Source organism: Cyprinus carpio, chromosome A2 (genome assembly GCF_018340385.1).
Source record: "Cyprinus carpio isolate SPL01 chromosome A2, ASM1834038v1, whole genome shotgun sequence".
Taxonomy (NCBI): domain Eukaryota; kingdom Metazoa; phylum Chordata; class Actinopteri; order Cypriniformes; family Cyprinidae; genus Cyprinus; species Cyprinus carpio.
In genome coordinates, this window is record NC_056573.1 from 18,465,890 (window position 1) to 18,480,489 (window position 14,600).

The following is a 14,600-nucleotide window of genomic DNA, read 5'->3' on the forward strand; positions in this document are numbered from 1 at the left end:
AAAAGTAAAATGTGTTGCAAATAATGTTTCATGTTGACTATGTCGAAAATGTGCCATTTACAATAGCAAGATATTATAATCATGTGAAGTGTATATGGATGTGATTTATAGCGTATGTGATAAGTCATTTTAAAAAGTGTGCCCTCAACTCTCCAAAGGTGACCTTAGATTAAGCTGAAAATATGTCGAGAATTGTCAAAGTGCCAACACTTGCCAGGCACCACATGGAGTTGGCATTGTGTTCTCCTTGTCCAGGCAGGTGGCACATAGCAGCACAGCAAGATAGTTGATCTCTTTGCGCTCCAGAATAGCTCTTCTTCTCTCACCACCCCGCCTTTCATCCGATGTCCTGAAGCGCTCTGTAAAGGTGCAGTACACTGGCTAGAATTTCATCAGTCTGCTGAAAGTGGCACAGTTTCAGAGGGATCACAATCTAAATATTTAGACTGTCTTGGCATACACTGCCTTGCTTTTGTAGTTCAACGATTCGTCACTACACTGTCACTTCATCTCACTCCTGTAGGTTATCTTAATTGACAAGCTGCTTAAGTGGGAGGAGGTGTAGCTAAGACAGAAAACGGTTGGATAATATGAATAAATAAGGCAGATATATGGGAGAAGTCCTCTTCCAGCTCTACAGGGAGTTCTCTCAGTTTTACTCATGGAGCTGTGAGTCTCACTGCTCTTACGGATCATGTTAAATATAAGAAGGACATGAATTATGGGCCTCCCAGGCAGCAAAGCACAGGGAATGAATCAATGCCTTCTGTAAGGCAGGTTAACTGGGTCTGGCCTTTTGATACTGAGATAATGGCATCTAATGCTAGATTCAGACAGCCTATTTTAACTCATTTAAGAACATTTAAATTCATAGTTGTAATTATAACTTTTTTTATTTTGTGGAACTGCACTATTATGAATTTAAAAAGCTGAACATTATCATAAATATTGGGTAGTAACTGATTTCCTGTAATTTGGATTATGTAATCATGTTCTAAAAATGTAGTATTAGATTATATTACATTTTAAAATGCTCATAATCAGATTACAGTTACTTTTTTATGGATTACATGTTAAAATTCTGCTGTGTGTCATATCATTTAGCTTTGAATATTCGCAATATAGAATGGACATGTAAATTAATCTGTAATCTGAATTAGGGGACAAAAGCACCCCTTAGTCAATTATACCATGTTAATATTTCAATAATTTAACAATACGTTTGCATGTTCACAGTTCTGTAATGTCAGTTAATTGTCACTGACATGCAGGTGAACGAATAAAATAATGTTGAATAATATAGAATGTAGAATTTCAAATGTTGAGTTTATTCAGTTTATTCATTTTAATTTTACATTTTTATGATTTAATTAAATATTATCTTTTCATCAACTCATAAACCCTTTGCAGTTCCTTTATTTACCCTAGTTTGGGAAACCGTGGGGTAATTTAATGTTTAAATGCATTTCATGATAACAAAGAATGGAATATATTATATTTCTTATCGCTTTTTATAACAATAATCCCATTTAAATCTATAAATAAATCAGGTCAAAAGTAATCTAACAGTAACCCAAAATTAGTCCGAATACAATACCTAAAATGAGTAATCTAGATTACATTACTGAATACAATTTTCATCATGTAATTTGTAATCTGTTACAGACTACAATTTGTAAGTAATCTACACAGCACTGATTATCATTCATATAAAAAAGCCCCATAAACTCTAAACGTCTATAAAAGATGATAAACTGATTTTTTTTTTTGTTGTTGTTGTTCTATATATACTGTTTAGGTCACGTATTGTAAGAATCTTGTTCAAGACCTTGACATGCTTATCGAGGTGGCATTTTAATGAAATCATTTCTATGCGTCTACAGACATAGTGTAATGGCAGTCAGGGAGGAGCGAATGGCATTCCCGTGTCGTGTGTAATATTTAATTAGAAAGATGTCAAATAACAATATGGCAGCTTTGCACTAAAGCACTTTCCCTACATTACAAGCATTGACACAGATGAGTTGAGCAGGCTCTTGTTCTCCTTCATTCAGCTTTATTACAGATCCCTTCTGCTGGTACTATTCTAATTTAAGCAACAAATCCCTGCCAGCCCTCATAATCAAATCTGTCAATGATGTGGCACCTTGCTGTGTGTGTGTGAGCACACATGAATGTGCATACATGCATACAAGAGAGGGAGAGCTTGAGTCTACCATAGGATTTGCATAAGTGCATGCTTGTGTCTTCATTTACGTCAAACTTCATTAATCTTCCCACATACTGGAACGTTTGTACACACAAGGTATTTTCATTAGTTTTGCTTGTTGCCAAAAACAAACTGCGAAATTGGGATATTTTAATGGAAAGTTCATTCAAATTTATTTATTTTTTTTTTTCAGATTTTTTTTTCTTGGGTGAACTAAATGCTCTTAGTTGAATATTAAATTTATTTGGTTAATTTGATCCAGTCATGCAATATGAAATATGTAATAAAGTATCAGTAGACCAACATGGTCTGTTTTAAATAAGTGGTTTCGAAAAGTAGGTATATTTTGAAGATTTTTCCACCACATTCCTTCAACAACAATAAAAAAATAAAAAAAAATACACATAAATACAACTTCTTGTATATATATATATATATATATATATATATATATATATCTATATATATATATATATATATATATATATATATATATATATAGTTATTTTGGGACAGATAAATGGATGTTTTGCAGTCTATTTTACTTTTATGTAACCAATAGATTCTTTTAAATTATGATTTTATTCACACTTCCTAATTACCTGGCTATCATAACTCACCGAGCACGTTTCTAAAAGATAAAGCCAAGTGTCATGTTCTTTCTACGGTGTAGGCTATTCTCTGGACGGTGGTCATGTGAAACATGACGCACGCTCGTAGGCTGACGCTTTGCTCTAGTTTAACGTCTGTAAAGGTGTGGGTTCATTTCCTGACCCTTTCCGCGCGTGCAGCATCATCTCCTCGCAGGCTGTTGCATCCTCCTGAGGGACCGTCGGCGCTCTTCACAGCCTGCACACTACACACCGGTCTCTGATTCGCAATCTGGGTAATGCCACTCATTTATTTGCGAGCGCGGATGTGTTATAGTGTCTCTCACAGCATACACGCGGCTGTTCGCAGGGATACTACGGAATTACAGCCGCAACAAATGATGATGTGACAGCCATCCATTCAGAGAGATAATAAAAGCCCGCTGTGCAGAAGACGCTGCATTTTTTGCTAACGAAGCAAAGCCTCAGACGAGGCTTTCCCAGATGAACAGATACAGTAGTGTTCACTACTGACAAGCATCAGTCATTTGGAATAATACCTACACACTGCATTACAAACATTCTTCAATGAAAACAAAAAGTTTAAAAGCCAACTCAATCAATAAAACTGACCGATTTTTTCAGTGTAATGCAAATGTTGAAGTGCCAATTCAATCTGTAAATGTGTCCGGTTATGGATCTTGGTGCATGCTCTTTGTCTGCATGAATTAAAATAAATAAAAATCTTACACATATAGTAGTAAGCAAGCATGCAAGCATCCATGAAAGTGGGATCACTATACAGAACCACAGGACACAATACATTTATGAAGGTGGGAGAATCCTAAAATATGGTGAATCTGGCACACTTTGGCAACCATCTCCAAATATATTTTTGGAATTTATTTATTTTTTTATTTTATTTTTTTGCATTGAAGATCAGTGTGTATAAATTAGATAGATAGCTAGATAGCTAGCTAGATAGCTAGATAGATAGATAGATAGATAGATAGATAGATAGATGACATTTTTGTGATGGTTAAGCATGATAGTAGTCATATGTTTCACGCAGAGCTATAGCTTTGGGCGAAAAAGTCATGTTTTCCACAGGGGGAAAGCATATGCTGTCTGTTTCTAGGAGACATGACACATACACAGATGCTGTTTTAGTGGATACATGATTTCTAGGCCAGTGATGCTCTATCTGCCAAGGGGGCCTGGTGTGTTTGGAGCTGCTTTTCAACTGTTTGTTTTGCTGGATTTACATGGCAAGCTCTCCAGCAGTGTGCTCTTGGCAGATGTACTGCTTGAGGGAGCATGTTTGTTTGAGTCAAGCTATGGTAAACCACGCAGTCTTTAAAAGTTTTTAAAGCCTCACTGTGAGTCTCCTTGACAGGAGAGAGCCCATCAAGGGCTTTTCTGGAAACAATTCTTGTCTGTGGCAAGAAATGCAGTTAAAAGCTAAAGGGTGATGACACATGTACATGAACATGACGTAATACTACTATACTATAGTTAAAAGGGGAAATGGTAGAAGATTGTTAACTGTTTACTGTAGTATTTAGAGGAATAATTAACCCAAAAATGAAAATTTGCTCAATATTTACTCACCCTCAGATCATCCATGATGTAGATGATATTATTTCTTCATCGGAAGAGATTGATTTTTTTTTTTTTTTTTTTTTATGAATAGCTTATAAAGTGAAAAACTGCATGTTTGTAAGAAACAAATCCATCAAGGCATTTTTAACTTGAAACTGCCGTTTCTGGCCAAAGTCCATAATAACACTTGCTAGAGTGAAAAGTCAATACTATGGTGTCCTCTAACATTAAAATCCTCTGATATATGTGTTTAGAACAGTTTGGATTGTTTTCACTTGCTTATTTCGCTCCTGATTGAGACAAGATTACTTTTTCACTGAAGAAAGCATGGATAGAGGATTCATTGTCGCTGGAAGCAATGGTTTGAAGTAAGAAATTATGATGGATTTGTTTATTACAAACACACAGCTTTTCACAATATGTTAATTGATGGACTGTGGAGTCATGTGAATTACTTGTGGATTTTTGTGATGTATTTATCATTCGTTTGGACTCTCGTTGTGATGGTACCCATTCAATGCAGAGAATTAATTAATGATCAAGTGATGTAATGTTGAATTTCTCCAAATCTGTTCCAATGAAGAAACAAACTCATCTATATTTTGGATGGCTTGCAAGGTGAGTTTTTGGGTGAACCATTCCTTTAACAGGACCAATTAAGATGTTTTTTTCAATGGCAGATCCTTAAATTAAAACATTTTGCTTGTAACCAGTTAGGAACAACTTTGAAATTTAAATAATCATTATCTTTAAGATATGAATGGATAGGATTGCATTTATACTCTCTGACCAAGAAAAACAAATGATGTTATTCGTCTTCTCTCTGTTCATTTTTTAAATCCATGCAACTGCCCCAGATTTCGACATAAATATATTCTCTCACACAGCAGAGATGAGTGCTTTTTGAAGAGAATGGGGTGGAAAATCCTTCCTTCACTACCTGGCTAAATGGCCCGGTGATGGAAAAATATTGTTACAGGAATGATATTTGAATAATTGAAAAAGGAGGACTTTAAAATTGTAGGCTTGCCTGCAGTTTCAAGTGCAAAATTTAGAGGCTTCCTCAACGAAATATTCATGCCATTATTTAAGAGTGGATATATCAGGAGAAGGGAGTCATTCAAAAATGATCAGAGCTCCTGCCTCTCTATTTCACAGAGCGAGAACTGGTTCTCGTGGCTGCAGAGGAGAGATTCATTTTAATAATGAAGAAGGACATTCACCTTACTATCTCCCCACAGCGTTGTTATAAGTGACATCATAGATCATGGCCGACAAGCTGTGTCAAGAGAAGCATCTCAACATTGTGATTGCGGCGGTTTCTGTTTGTCGCTGACTTATGTATAGCACACATCAAAAACGAGTTACAGTGTGTTTATGAGTGAACAGAGCACTGAGTCATCTGCTCAGTATTGCTTGAGCTATCCAAAGAGAGAGCTTTAATACTTACTGCTGAGTTGGACATGTGCATGCTTCATTGCATTGGCATTTGCACTTTGTATGACTTGCGCTGTGTAAACAGTGATTTAAAAAGTTCACTTACTCCTGTATGGACCCATTAGCATGGCACCTAATGTACTGTAGGCTGGTTTGGAGTTTTTGTCAGTGGTCATAACTGAAATGTGGGAACAAGCCAAAAATGCATTAACATTTTTCGATCCTTTGTTATTTTACTCTTTATTTTACATGACTGATTTCTAGTCCTGAAATTGTTGTCTGCTTATGTATGTTAATTCATAATAAATAAAATAAATTTATTTGTATAGCACTTTTCATGATGTTAATGTTTATATATTAATATTAAATATTTATATATTAAAATTAATAATAATATCTTTATGGCTTAGTCACATTTAGCAGATTAGAGCTGGGTGATAATATAGTTTACATTTTACAGTGATATAAGCAATCAAACTTTTATCTGTAAGCAATTCAAGCAAATATATATGCATTTTTGACATTGCCTGTTGATAGGAAAAATTCAGCTTCATACAGTATATAATTATATTATAAAACTATGTCTTGCTATTATTTATATCAATTGTAATCTCTGAACATATCAAATATTTATGGAATAAAAACAACTATTTAAATGTGCACAGGTTGTATCTAATCCCCTAAACTATGAGCCTTGTACATAATTTTTTTTTAAATCACTCCACAATTTTTGATTCTCACTCTCTGTTCTTTAAATAAACGCCAGTGAATTAAGTGGGGTAGGGGCAATTGCTGAATAAGAACCCAGTCAGCAGCTGCTTTATAGCCTGACATCTGAAGCTGTCTCTTGATTTGTCCTTGGGGCGGGATGTGCATGCTGGCCATCCATAAATCAGGCAACAGAGACCTGCTGGCATATACAGGCCCAGCTGGAGAGAGAAGCTAAAACTAAAGCTATATAATAGGTTTGGAGGTTTCATTTGTATCATGAAAAACTCTAAAATATTGTGTTTTTTGTCAAATTTGATTTTAAATTTGATGTCTTGGAAAAGAGAAGTGAAAAAATAGAATAAGAATTTGAAGCTTAGCTCTATTTCAATCAATTCAGGAGACAGAGTAAATGATGACAGAATGTTCATTGATTTGACAGATAGAACCAGTTAAGGCATATTAATGAGAGTTGTATCCCACAATGATATATAAGGACTATTATTATTAATCTATATTTCCTGTTCTGGTCTAAAAGGCTGAGAACAATCCACAATTTAAAAAAAGAAGAAGAAGAAAGAAAAACACCACAGTGACCTGAGATAAGAAAAATACATTAATATAAAACCTTTTACTTTCAATACAATTCTACTTTAGGCTCCCAAAGAGAAACCAAACATGATCTTTCTAAATCCTTACCAGCCCACTGTAAGAGAATTGTCCACAACGAATAAGGATTATGAGAAAATTTATGCTGAATGGGATTTGATTTCTGTCTCTTTTTCTTCTCTTATTAGACTCAGTGGTTTAAGTGGATGTTATAAAGGCTAGAACTGCAATTAGAGTAAATATAAGCTCGGACTGTTTCAGTAATGGCCCTTAGGGCAGTCCACAGAGTGCAAACTCAGTTCTTTGCAAGTTGTTTTCTATTAGCACCACATTGCTGTGCTTGTTTTGTTGCAAAGCTGGTGTAATCATAAGGAAGGAAAATGAGAATGTTGAGGGAAATTAGCTGTTTAACAGTCACACAGATTTAAATATTAATCGTTAATATTTCGCATTTTCTTAACCATAGGAAATTTATTTTTTCTTGTTTAGCTTGCTCAGTGACATGAACCATAGTGATACTGTACTGTATATGAGGTTATTTACACTGAGAAAACAACACTGTTGCTGAAAAGACCACTGTAGTTGCTCACCAGCATGCTGTATGTTGTTTCGGATACTGGTGCCTAGTGTGATTTTTCCACCAGGCTTCTTAACTAGCTTAACCAATAAGACTAGAACTAATAGCATTGCATAAACCAGCCTGGACTAGCATGAAATTTCATATTGGAAGCTGGGTTTTTTTAGCAGGGTATCCATTCTAGTTGCTAAGCCTCAGCACAATCTTATTAGTGTTCTTTGTGTTTTTTTTTTTTTTTTTTTTTAAGTTCCTGTTTCATAGGATCCCTCTTGAAGAGTTTTGAACATCTATGAGCTTTGCTAACATGTGGTTAAACGACAGCCTCTGTTTGGAGCTATTAATGTGACTTCTTCACACTAGATACTAAATTAAGTTCAGTGTTGTTTTTCTGTCATGTTTGATGTGATTTGACTTTACTTTTCACATTGCAGACATATTTGTGTCATAAACATGTCGAACCCCACAGCTATATTGGGCCTGCTGCGGTCGGACAGATAAGAGGTCAAATAGAGCTGCCAGATAAAAAGTCCATAACTGTTCTGGAGCAAAGGCAGGGAGGACAGATGCCACACTCCACCAGAGCACTGAGGGGAAGTGTGCTCCTTTAAAATGAATATATAACATAAATAATATTTAAAATATTATATTACATTATATTATATTATAAAAGTTTGGGTCAGAAAGATTTAGTTTAAAAAATAATTTAATACTTTTATTCAGTAAGTGACTGAAAAGACATTTTTAATGTTACAAAAAATATTTCAGATAATGCTGATCTTTTGAATATTTCATCAAAGAATCCTGAGTCAGTGTATCAAAAATATTAAGAAGCACAATTTTTTAAATTGATAATAATAAGAGATGTTTCTTGAGGACCAAATCAGCATAATAGAATGATTTCTGAAGAATCATGTGACACTGAATACTGGAGTAATGACTGTTGATGACTTAGAAACCAAAACACATTTTCATAGTATATGTGCAGCTTTATATGTGGCATCCTGTGCTGCTTTCGCAGTGTGAAGATGGCTGACGTGTGCTGGTGATGCACTGAAATATAGTGGTAACTAGAAATCAAGGGGGAAATTGAATATAAGAAATGGAGCAAGAGAATGGATGAAGGAGAGGGGTGTTGGGGTATTTGGGGAGAAGTGGTATCAGCAGCCCTAGGTACCATGGCAACGGAGATATACGAGCATCTGTCTATTGATCTGCAGACTCATTGGTGTAATAGAGTGAGCCAGGTGATAAACGAGCATGCGGACAAGGCCTGCGCTGGGTCACACTTCCTTTTGCTGCACATCTCCATCGGTATCTCCTCACATACCTACATAATATACATGGGATGGTCATCTCATACTATTATGCACGTTTCATGAATAAACAAATATAAATATACAACAAACAATTTCTCAAACATCAGCTGAATGAACATGTTTGTGGAATGGGGAAACCATCATCAGCTTGTGAGTCTGAGCTAAATTCAAAAACACTGGAATGTAATCCGCCAAATGAACAGTATGATAGTTCTGTTATGAAAGTGTTCATTGTGCCCAGTGGTGTCTTTTGCTTTTCACTGTGAATAATTGACTATCCATTTATTCTCTCCAGGGACTTGAGGACCAATTTTAAGCACAGCTCAATTTATTGGTTCTCATTTTTTTGGCTTCAGTGTGCACTGCAATGTGGTTTTATCTGTAATATGGTTACGAGGTATGTATGGTCAGAGACATATTGTGTATGAGAAAAAATAGACAAGCCACATAGGAAAAATAATGGTGTTGCTCTACAAGGTGGCTGTAAGGAAGGAAGTCCAATCTAGCTTTTGGGTAAAAGACCACCTTGTTTGTAAATTCTTCACATGGGCTGAATTCAGAGTAGCTTGCTATTCTTACTATTGATGTGAATTTCTGTTCATTTTTTTTCCCATACAGTACATTGCAGTATTTGTCCTGTTGTTAGTCCAATTGTTTTGTACATTAGACTATTTTTTCTTAGTTGAAGCTTTAAGATTATATACACGTAAAACTAAAATAATTTAATCTCAAACTCTTTTGGTGAGTAGGCTAGCTCCTATTCGATTTGTCAGTTGTTTTTTTTTTTTTTTTTTTTTTTTACATTAATGGCATTTTTGCCTTACGTAAGCCTGAATTTTCCTCGTTCTAGTAGATACCAGAAAATAGCAGCATTGGGGTGTTGCCAAGATGGTCACCAAGTGAGCAGACTTTGGGTTTTGGTATTGTGTGTAGAAATCCCATCATTTTGATATTAAATTTCACAGTTCAGTATCGCCACAAATTAGCACAAGAAAATACTTGGATAAACACAAACACTCTCCAATCCCCATCTGTCCGTATTGAAAGTGACCTTGTTTCTCTCAATATTGTATTTATTATTTTTATAACAACAACAGTGAACCAAAAAAACAAAATAAGTAAATGCATAACATAAAAAAAAAAAAGAAAAAAAGAGGCCAGATGACATTACAAATGACAAAAGTGCCTAAATAAAGTTAAACAGTGAGAAGAATATGTCACAAAAAGAAGGGGATAGAAATCATAGTATCACAAATATTATCACAAATATGTCAAAATCTTTAAATTCTACTCTTATTTATATGTTGGAGGAAGGGCCCCCAAGACCTTGGAAAATGTATTAAGAGACTTTGCTTCATTAAACCGTATTTTCTCAAGAAGTAAGACAGAAACCATCTCAGTAAGCCATCTCTGAAAACATTATAATTTGCTTGGCCACCATTATGCCCAGCATTAATGCTAACTGCAAATAATAAGGCAAAGAAGAAAATGTGTCAGAGTTGATGGCCCATTTCATTTCAGGTAAGAGAACCTGGTCATATGCCGTAGAATACAATGACCTTGTCTAGCCCATAAATTGTATGGAATTGTCCAGACATGACTATCAGTGGTCCATTGCTGTCAGTGTTGCCATAATGGAGGAGTTTAACCTCCAGCAGCCCACCAAAAAAATCCCACATCTGTACTTTCTTAGAGTTTAACTGCTGGCAAGCAGCACAGGGGACAGGAACACACTGCTTGGCCACATTCCAGGGAGAAAAGATGGTACATTGCTTTTAACAGCATAAGCATTCCACCATTCCTGTATATAATTTAGTGCTTTTACTCTGAGAAAATTGACAGGAAGAGGACTTGTGATGGATTGGATAAACCAATTGTATCTTAACATAAGGTGCTCTGTAGCAGTGTTGCCTCTAAGTTTACCTGTTTCTCATTGGTAAAGTACTTATATACAGTATTTTATGTCAGGCTCTGAGCCATAAAGTCAGTATAATATTCTATTCAGTTTTTTTAGGTTTTCCACCATGTTTGCTGTCTCTTTTTTCCACTATTTCCTGCCAGTGGCTTCGGTTACCTTTGATTCAAACTACTTGTTTATTTCTTTGAATTATAATCTTGGTACAATATCAAGATCTGTGAAGACTATGTAATGTTTCCATGTTTAACTTATGCTTATAATCTTTGTAGATATCACAATCCTATTAACACATTATTCTTAGTTGAATAAATGTTAAAAATGTAATGTGTAGCTCTGTGATTCCATGTATATCTTATATTGTACTGCCACCTTCTGGACAGAATGGCTATCGTGGCTGTTATACTATTGCTGAAACAGAAGTTCTTATAAAATCTATCATTCACATCACATGTTTCACTTATTCTGTGATATCCAGAAACTGTGCAGTTTAGTGTCTGCAACCCATGAGCCGTGCATCAGGAGAAGAAGCAGTACATACTCTCTGTGGCCTGTCGTCCTCTCTGCTCTCTTCTAATGTAAGTGCTGAATGCAATCCATACACAGACGTTGACACATATCATTCAACTAAAGTTACCGTTTTCAGTATCTGTCTGTTTTTATGTATGGAAATGAAGTTTCAGTAAGACAATTTACTCCCTCTCTTTTTTTCTCAGGGTTTGATGGAGATCTGGTCGGATGACAGCTGGAACTGTTGTCATAACTGGAGGAATTCTCGCAACAGTGATACTCCTGTGTATCATTGCAGTGCTTTGTTACTGTAGACTCCAGGTGAGCATTGCATTTACATTTCATTGCAGGGCTAAGGAGTTTTTAAAATGCCTTTTTGTTTGTTTGTTTCTTACATTTAAATACTGTTGTAAAATTCACATTTGAAATGTGAAAGTGAAACTACTCTTCAAGTAGTGCTAACTGCAGACCACATTTTACTACTTACTGCACTATTTATTATTATAAAAACCCAAGGAAAATTCCTGAATGTCGAATTAGGAGCCATTCACACAGAACATCTTTTTTTGTTTAAAAAGACACAGGGCCATTGAATGATAAACAAAAAGCAAAATTTCAATATGTTCTTTTTTAAGAACTTTTTTAACTTGAGCGCTATGTTTATGTAAGCACAACAGTGAAATATGTCAGTCTAGTGCATATTTACATAGAAAACAATAGAAAAGCAGCGCAGTGAAATGCCAAAACATGTTTGAAATTTGTTCGAGCTATTTAGTTTGCAGTCCTAAAAGCCACTAAAAATAGCTTATGGTTTCCCTTAATAATTTTTTCGATTTAAAAGTCTCTTCAAGTAGTGCTTGACCCTATTTTATTCATAATAAAAATCTGCTATTCTGGAAAACCCCATATGTCAATTAAGCCTTGGCTACTTGTTGACCTAAAAACCTCATGACTCAACAGCTCTATTATTTAAATAACTAAAATCCATTGCAGAATCATTCCGTGTTCTGTGCTCAAATAAGTTCAGCATGTTACTCAACAATCTGAGGAAGATCTGTGTTGAAGGCCCAATGCCTAATCTAGTTTCCTCTGTATATCAAACCATCCCTCCATCCTAGTATTACTGCTGTAAGAGAAATGAGTCAGAAGGGGAGGTGGGCTCGGTCGGAGATCCTCAGCCACAGTTCGCCTGCAACACATGCAGTGCTCCAGGAGTGGATGGGCCGGCCGTCACACCTCTCTCGCTGCCATACGACCCCACTCCGGCTCACAGCTACTGCCCGACTTGCTCACCCTACTACCTCCGTGGCACGGATGAGATGCGGAACGGCGGTGAACGCCTGTCCTACATGCCCACTCACTACGAGAACCATGGTGCCACTGCCCTTGGTCTGGCCGCCATGTACGGCCCCGTGCTGAGTCATCGCAGTACGCCAGACTTTTACACCAATACACGAGCCATCAGCACTGACGTCTGACCCTCACAGACCCGGAGATGGACCCAGGGACAGAGTTGCCTCTGTGGACCAGAGCAACTGGGACCGTTACATCTCCATGTGCCAAGGGTCAAAATGACCTACTGGATGCCATGTTATTCTTCCACACAGGTCTATGACCATCTTTAGTCTTCCATTATCTTTTGTTTTACCTGCTGTTTACCTCTTTCTTGCACATCCCTCCCTCTTCGTGCTTTGAGGGCTGTGTGTTATATGACATGTATTGTTTGTGGCGTTTTTGGCCTTTTTAAGTCTTAAACGTTAAATCGGGTTTTTTATTTCTATGGAAAAGTAAGATAAAGCATATATTATAGTTAGAAAATCGAAATAGAGCAGCCCAAGGAAGCTACTTAGGCTCATCTCAAGTATCTTGTTGTTTATTGTGACATAAAAGGCAAACACTCCACACAAATTTTTAATAGCTTTTAAAAAAAGTATCTTTGTTGGAAAGAGCATGACATTCAGCTTTATCTAAATATCGGTCGCCGTGATTTTGCCAAGTAAGACATGTTCCTGGATCAACATCTTTTGATGATCCTGGATCAACATTAATGTCCAAAAATTTAGAATTAACCTAATCCCTACCCCTAAACCTACCCCTACCTATAATTTATTCCTAAAATCAGAGGGAAATGATAGCTGATTAACAAGAGTGTAGAAGTGCCTAACCCTGATTGTAAGCCTAAAACAGATATTTCCTGAAAAGTTATATCTCTATTCTGATTGGTTGATTGGAATGTTGTTCCAGAACATGTTGTATTGGTGAAATCACGTTCACCCTAAATATCCCTGATATACTGAGTCTTTGTCTTTGAAAACTTATTTTAGGATGAGAAATTATCCAAAATGTGATTGTCTTCACGTGTGTTGATCTGTTGGGAAAATGTTAAATGAATTACTGATGATGATTATATTGGTCAGTTTATATTTGAATATATAGGTATGTGTCACATTAACTCAAATTCACAATGGCTGGAAAACATTCAAATACATTTATCTTGTCCGTTTGTATGGCATTATGGCAGTTGAAATGATACTCATAGAAATGATATTCTTTCCATGTCTTTGCAAATGTGTTTATGTAAATTATATTTTCTCACATATTTGTTTCATTAGCCATTGGTTTATGAATCGTACATTCTGATGTCTATGTTCACTCTGTCTGAAGCACTCTTTGTTAGTAACTGGTTCACAATACAAATCACAGGATGGCACTTCTATTTAACATTTTGGGAAAAATGTGAAAAAATATGGAGTGTATCAGTATATGGTTTAAAATGCTGAAGAAAAAAAGAGTAGCTTATTGTCCACATATTTCACAGAATGCTTTTGGAAATAAATGACGCATTTATAAATGCCTGTAGACTTTTATAAAATTGGTCAATTGTGATCAGAGTAATAAAAGCCATTTCACATCTATACAGATACATGTACATAAAGATCAAATTATTTCAATGATTGAAATGTTTCCTGTCAAGTCTGTCTATCTGTATCTAAGAGCCAACTACAGATAGATAGATAGATAGATAGATCCTTCAGAAATCATTAATTTTTTTCTGAATTCTTTGATCAATAGTTAGATCAAAAGATAGATAGATAGATAGATAGATAGATAGAAAAAAACAAAAACA

At 35.7% G+C, this 14,600-nt stretch overlaps 1 protein-coding gene across 1 annotated transcript; it reads left to right on the forward strand.

The window, feature by feature from the left end:
• Positions 1 to 2,821: 2,821 nt before the first annotated feature.
• On the forward strand, positions 2,822 to 14,459 carry LOC109056762 (protein FAM163A-like). Its single transcript, XM_042776603.1, has 4 exons — positions 2,822 to 3,095; positions 11,442 to 11,541; positions 11,680 to 11,794; positions 12,592 to 14,459. The coding sequence occupies exons 3-4, from the start codon at positions 11,702 to 11,704 to the stop codon at positions 12,949 to 12,951; spliced, it is 453 nt and encodes a 150-aa protein (XP_042632537.1). The 5' UTR covers positions 2,822 to 3,095; positions 11,442 to 11,541; positions 11,680 to 11,701; the 3' UTR covers positions 12,952 to 14,459.
• The last annotated feature ends 141 nt before the right edge of the window (positions 14,460 to 14,600 follow it).

Excerpts from the sequence above, each read along its gene's own strand:
- LOC109056762 (XM_042776603.1), top strand. The coding sequence starts at position 11,702 with ATGACAGCTGGAACTGTTGTCATAACTGGAGGAATTCTCGCAACAGTG. Across the intron at positions 11,795-12,591 it reads TTTGTTACTGTAGACTCCAG|TATTACTGCTGTAAGAGAAA; the intron begins GTGAGCATTGCA and ends CCTCCATCCTAG.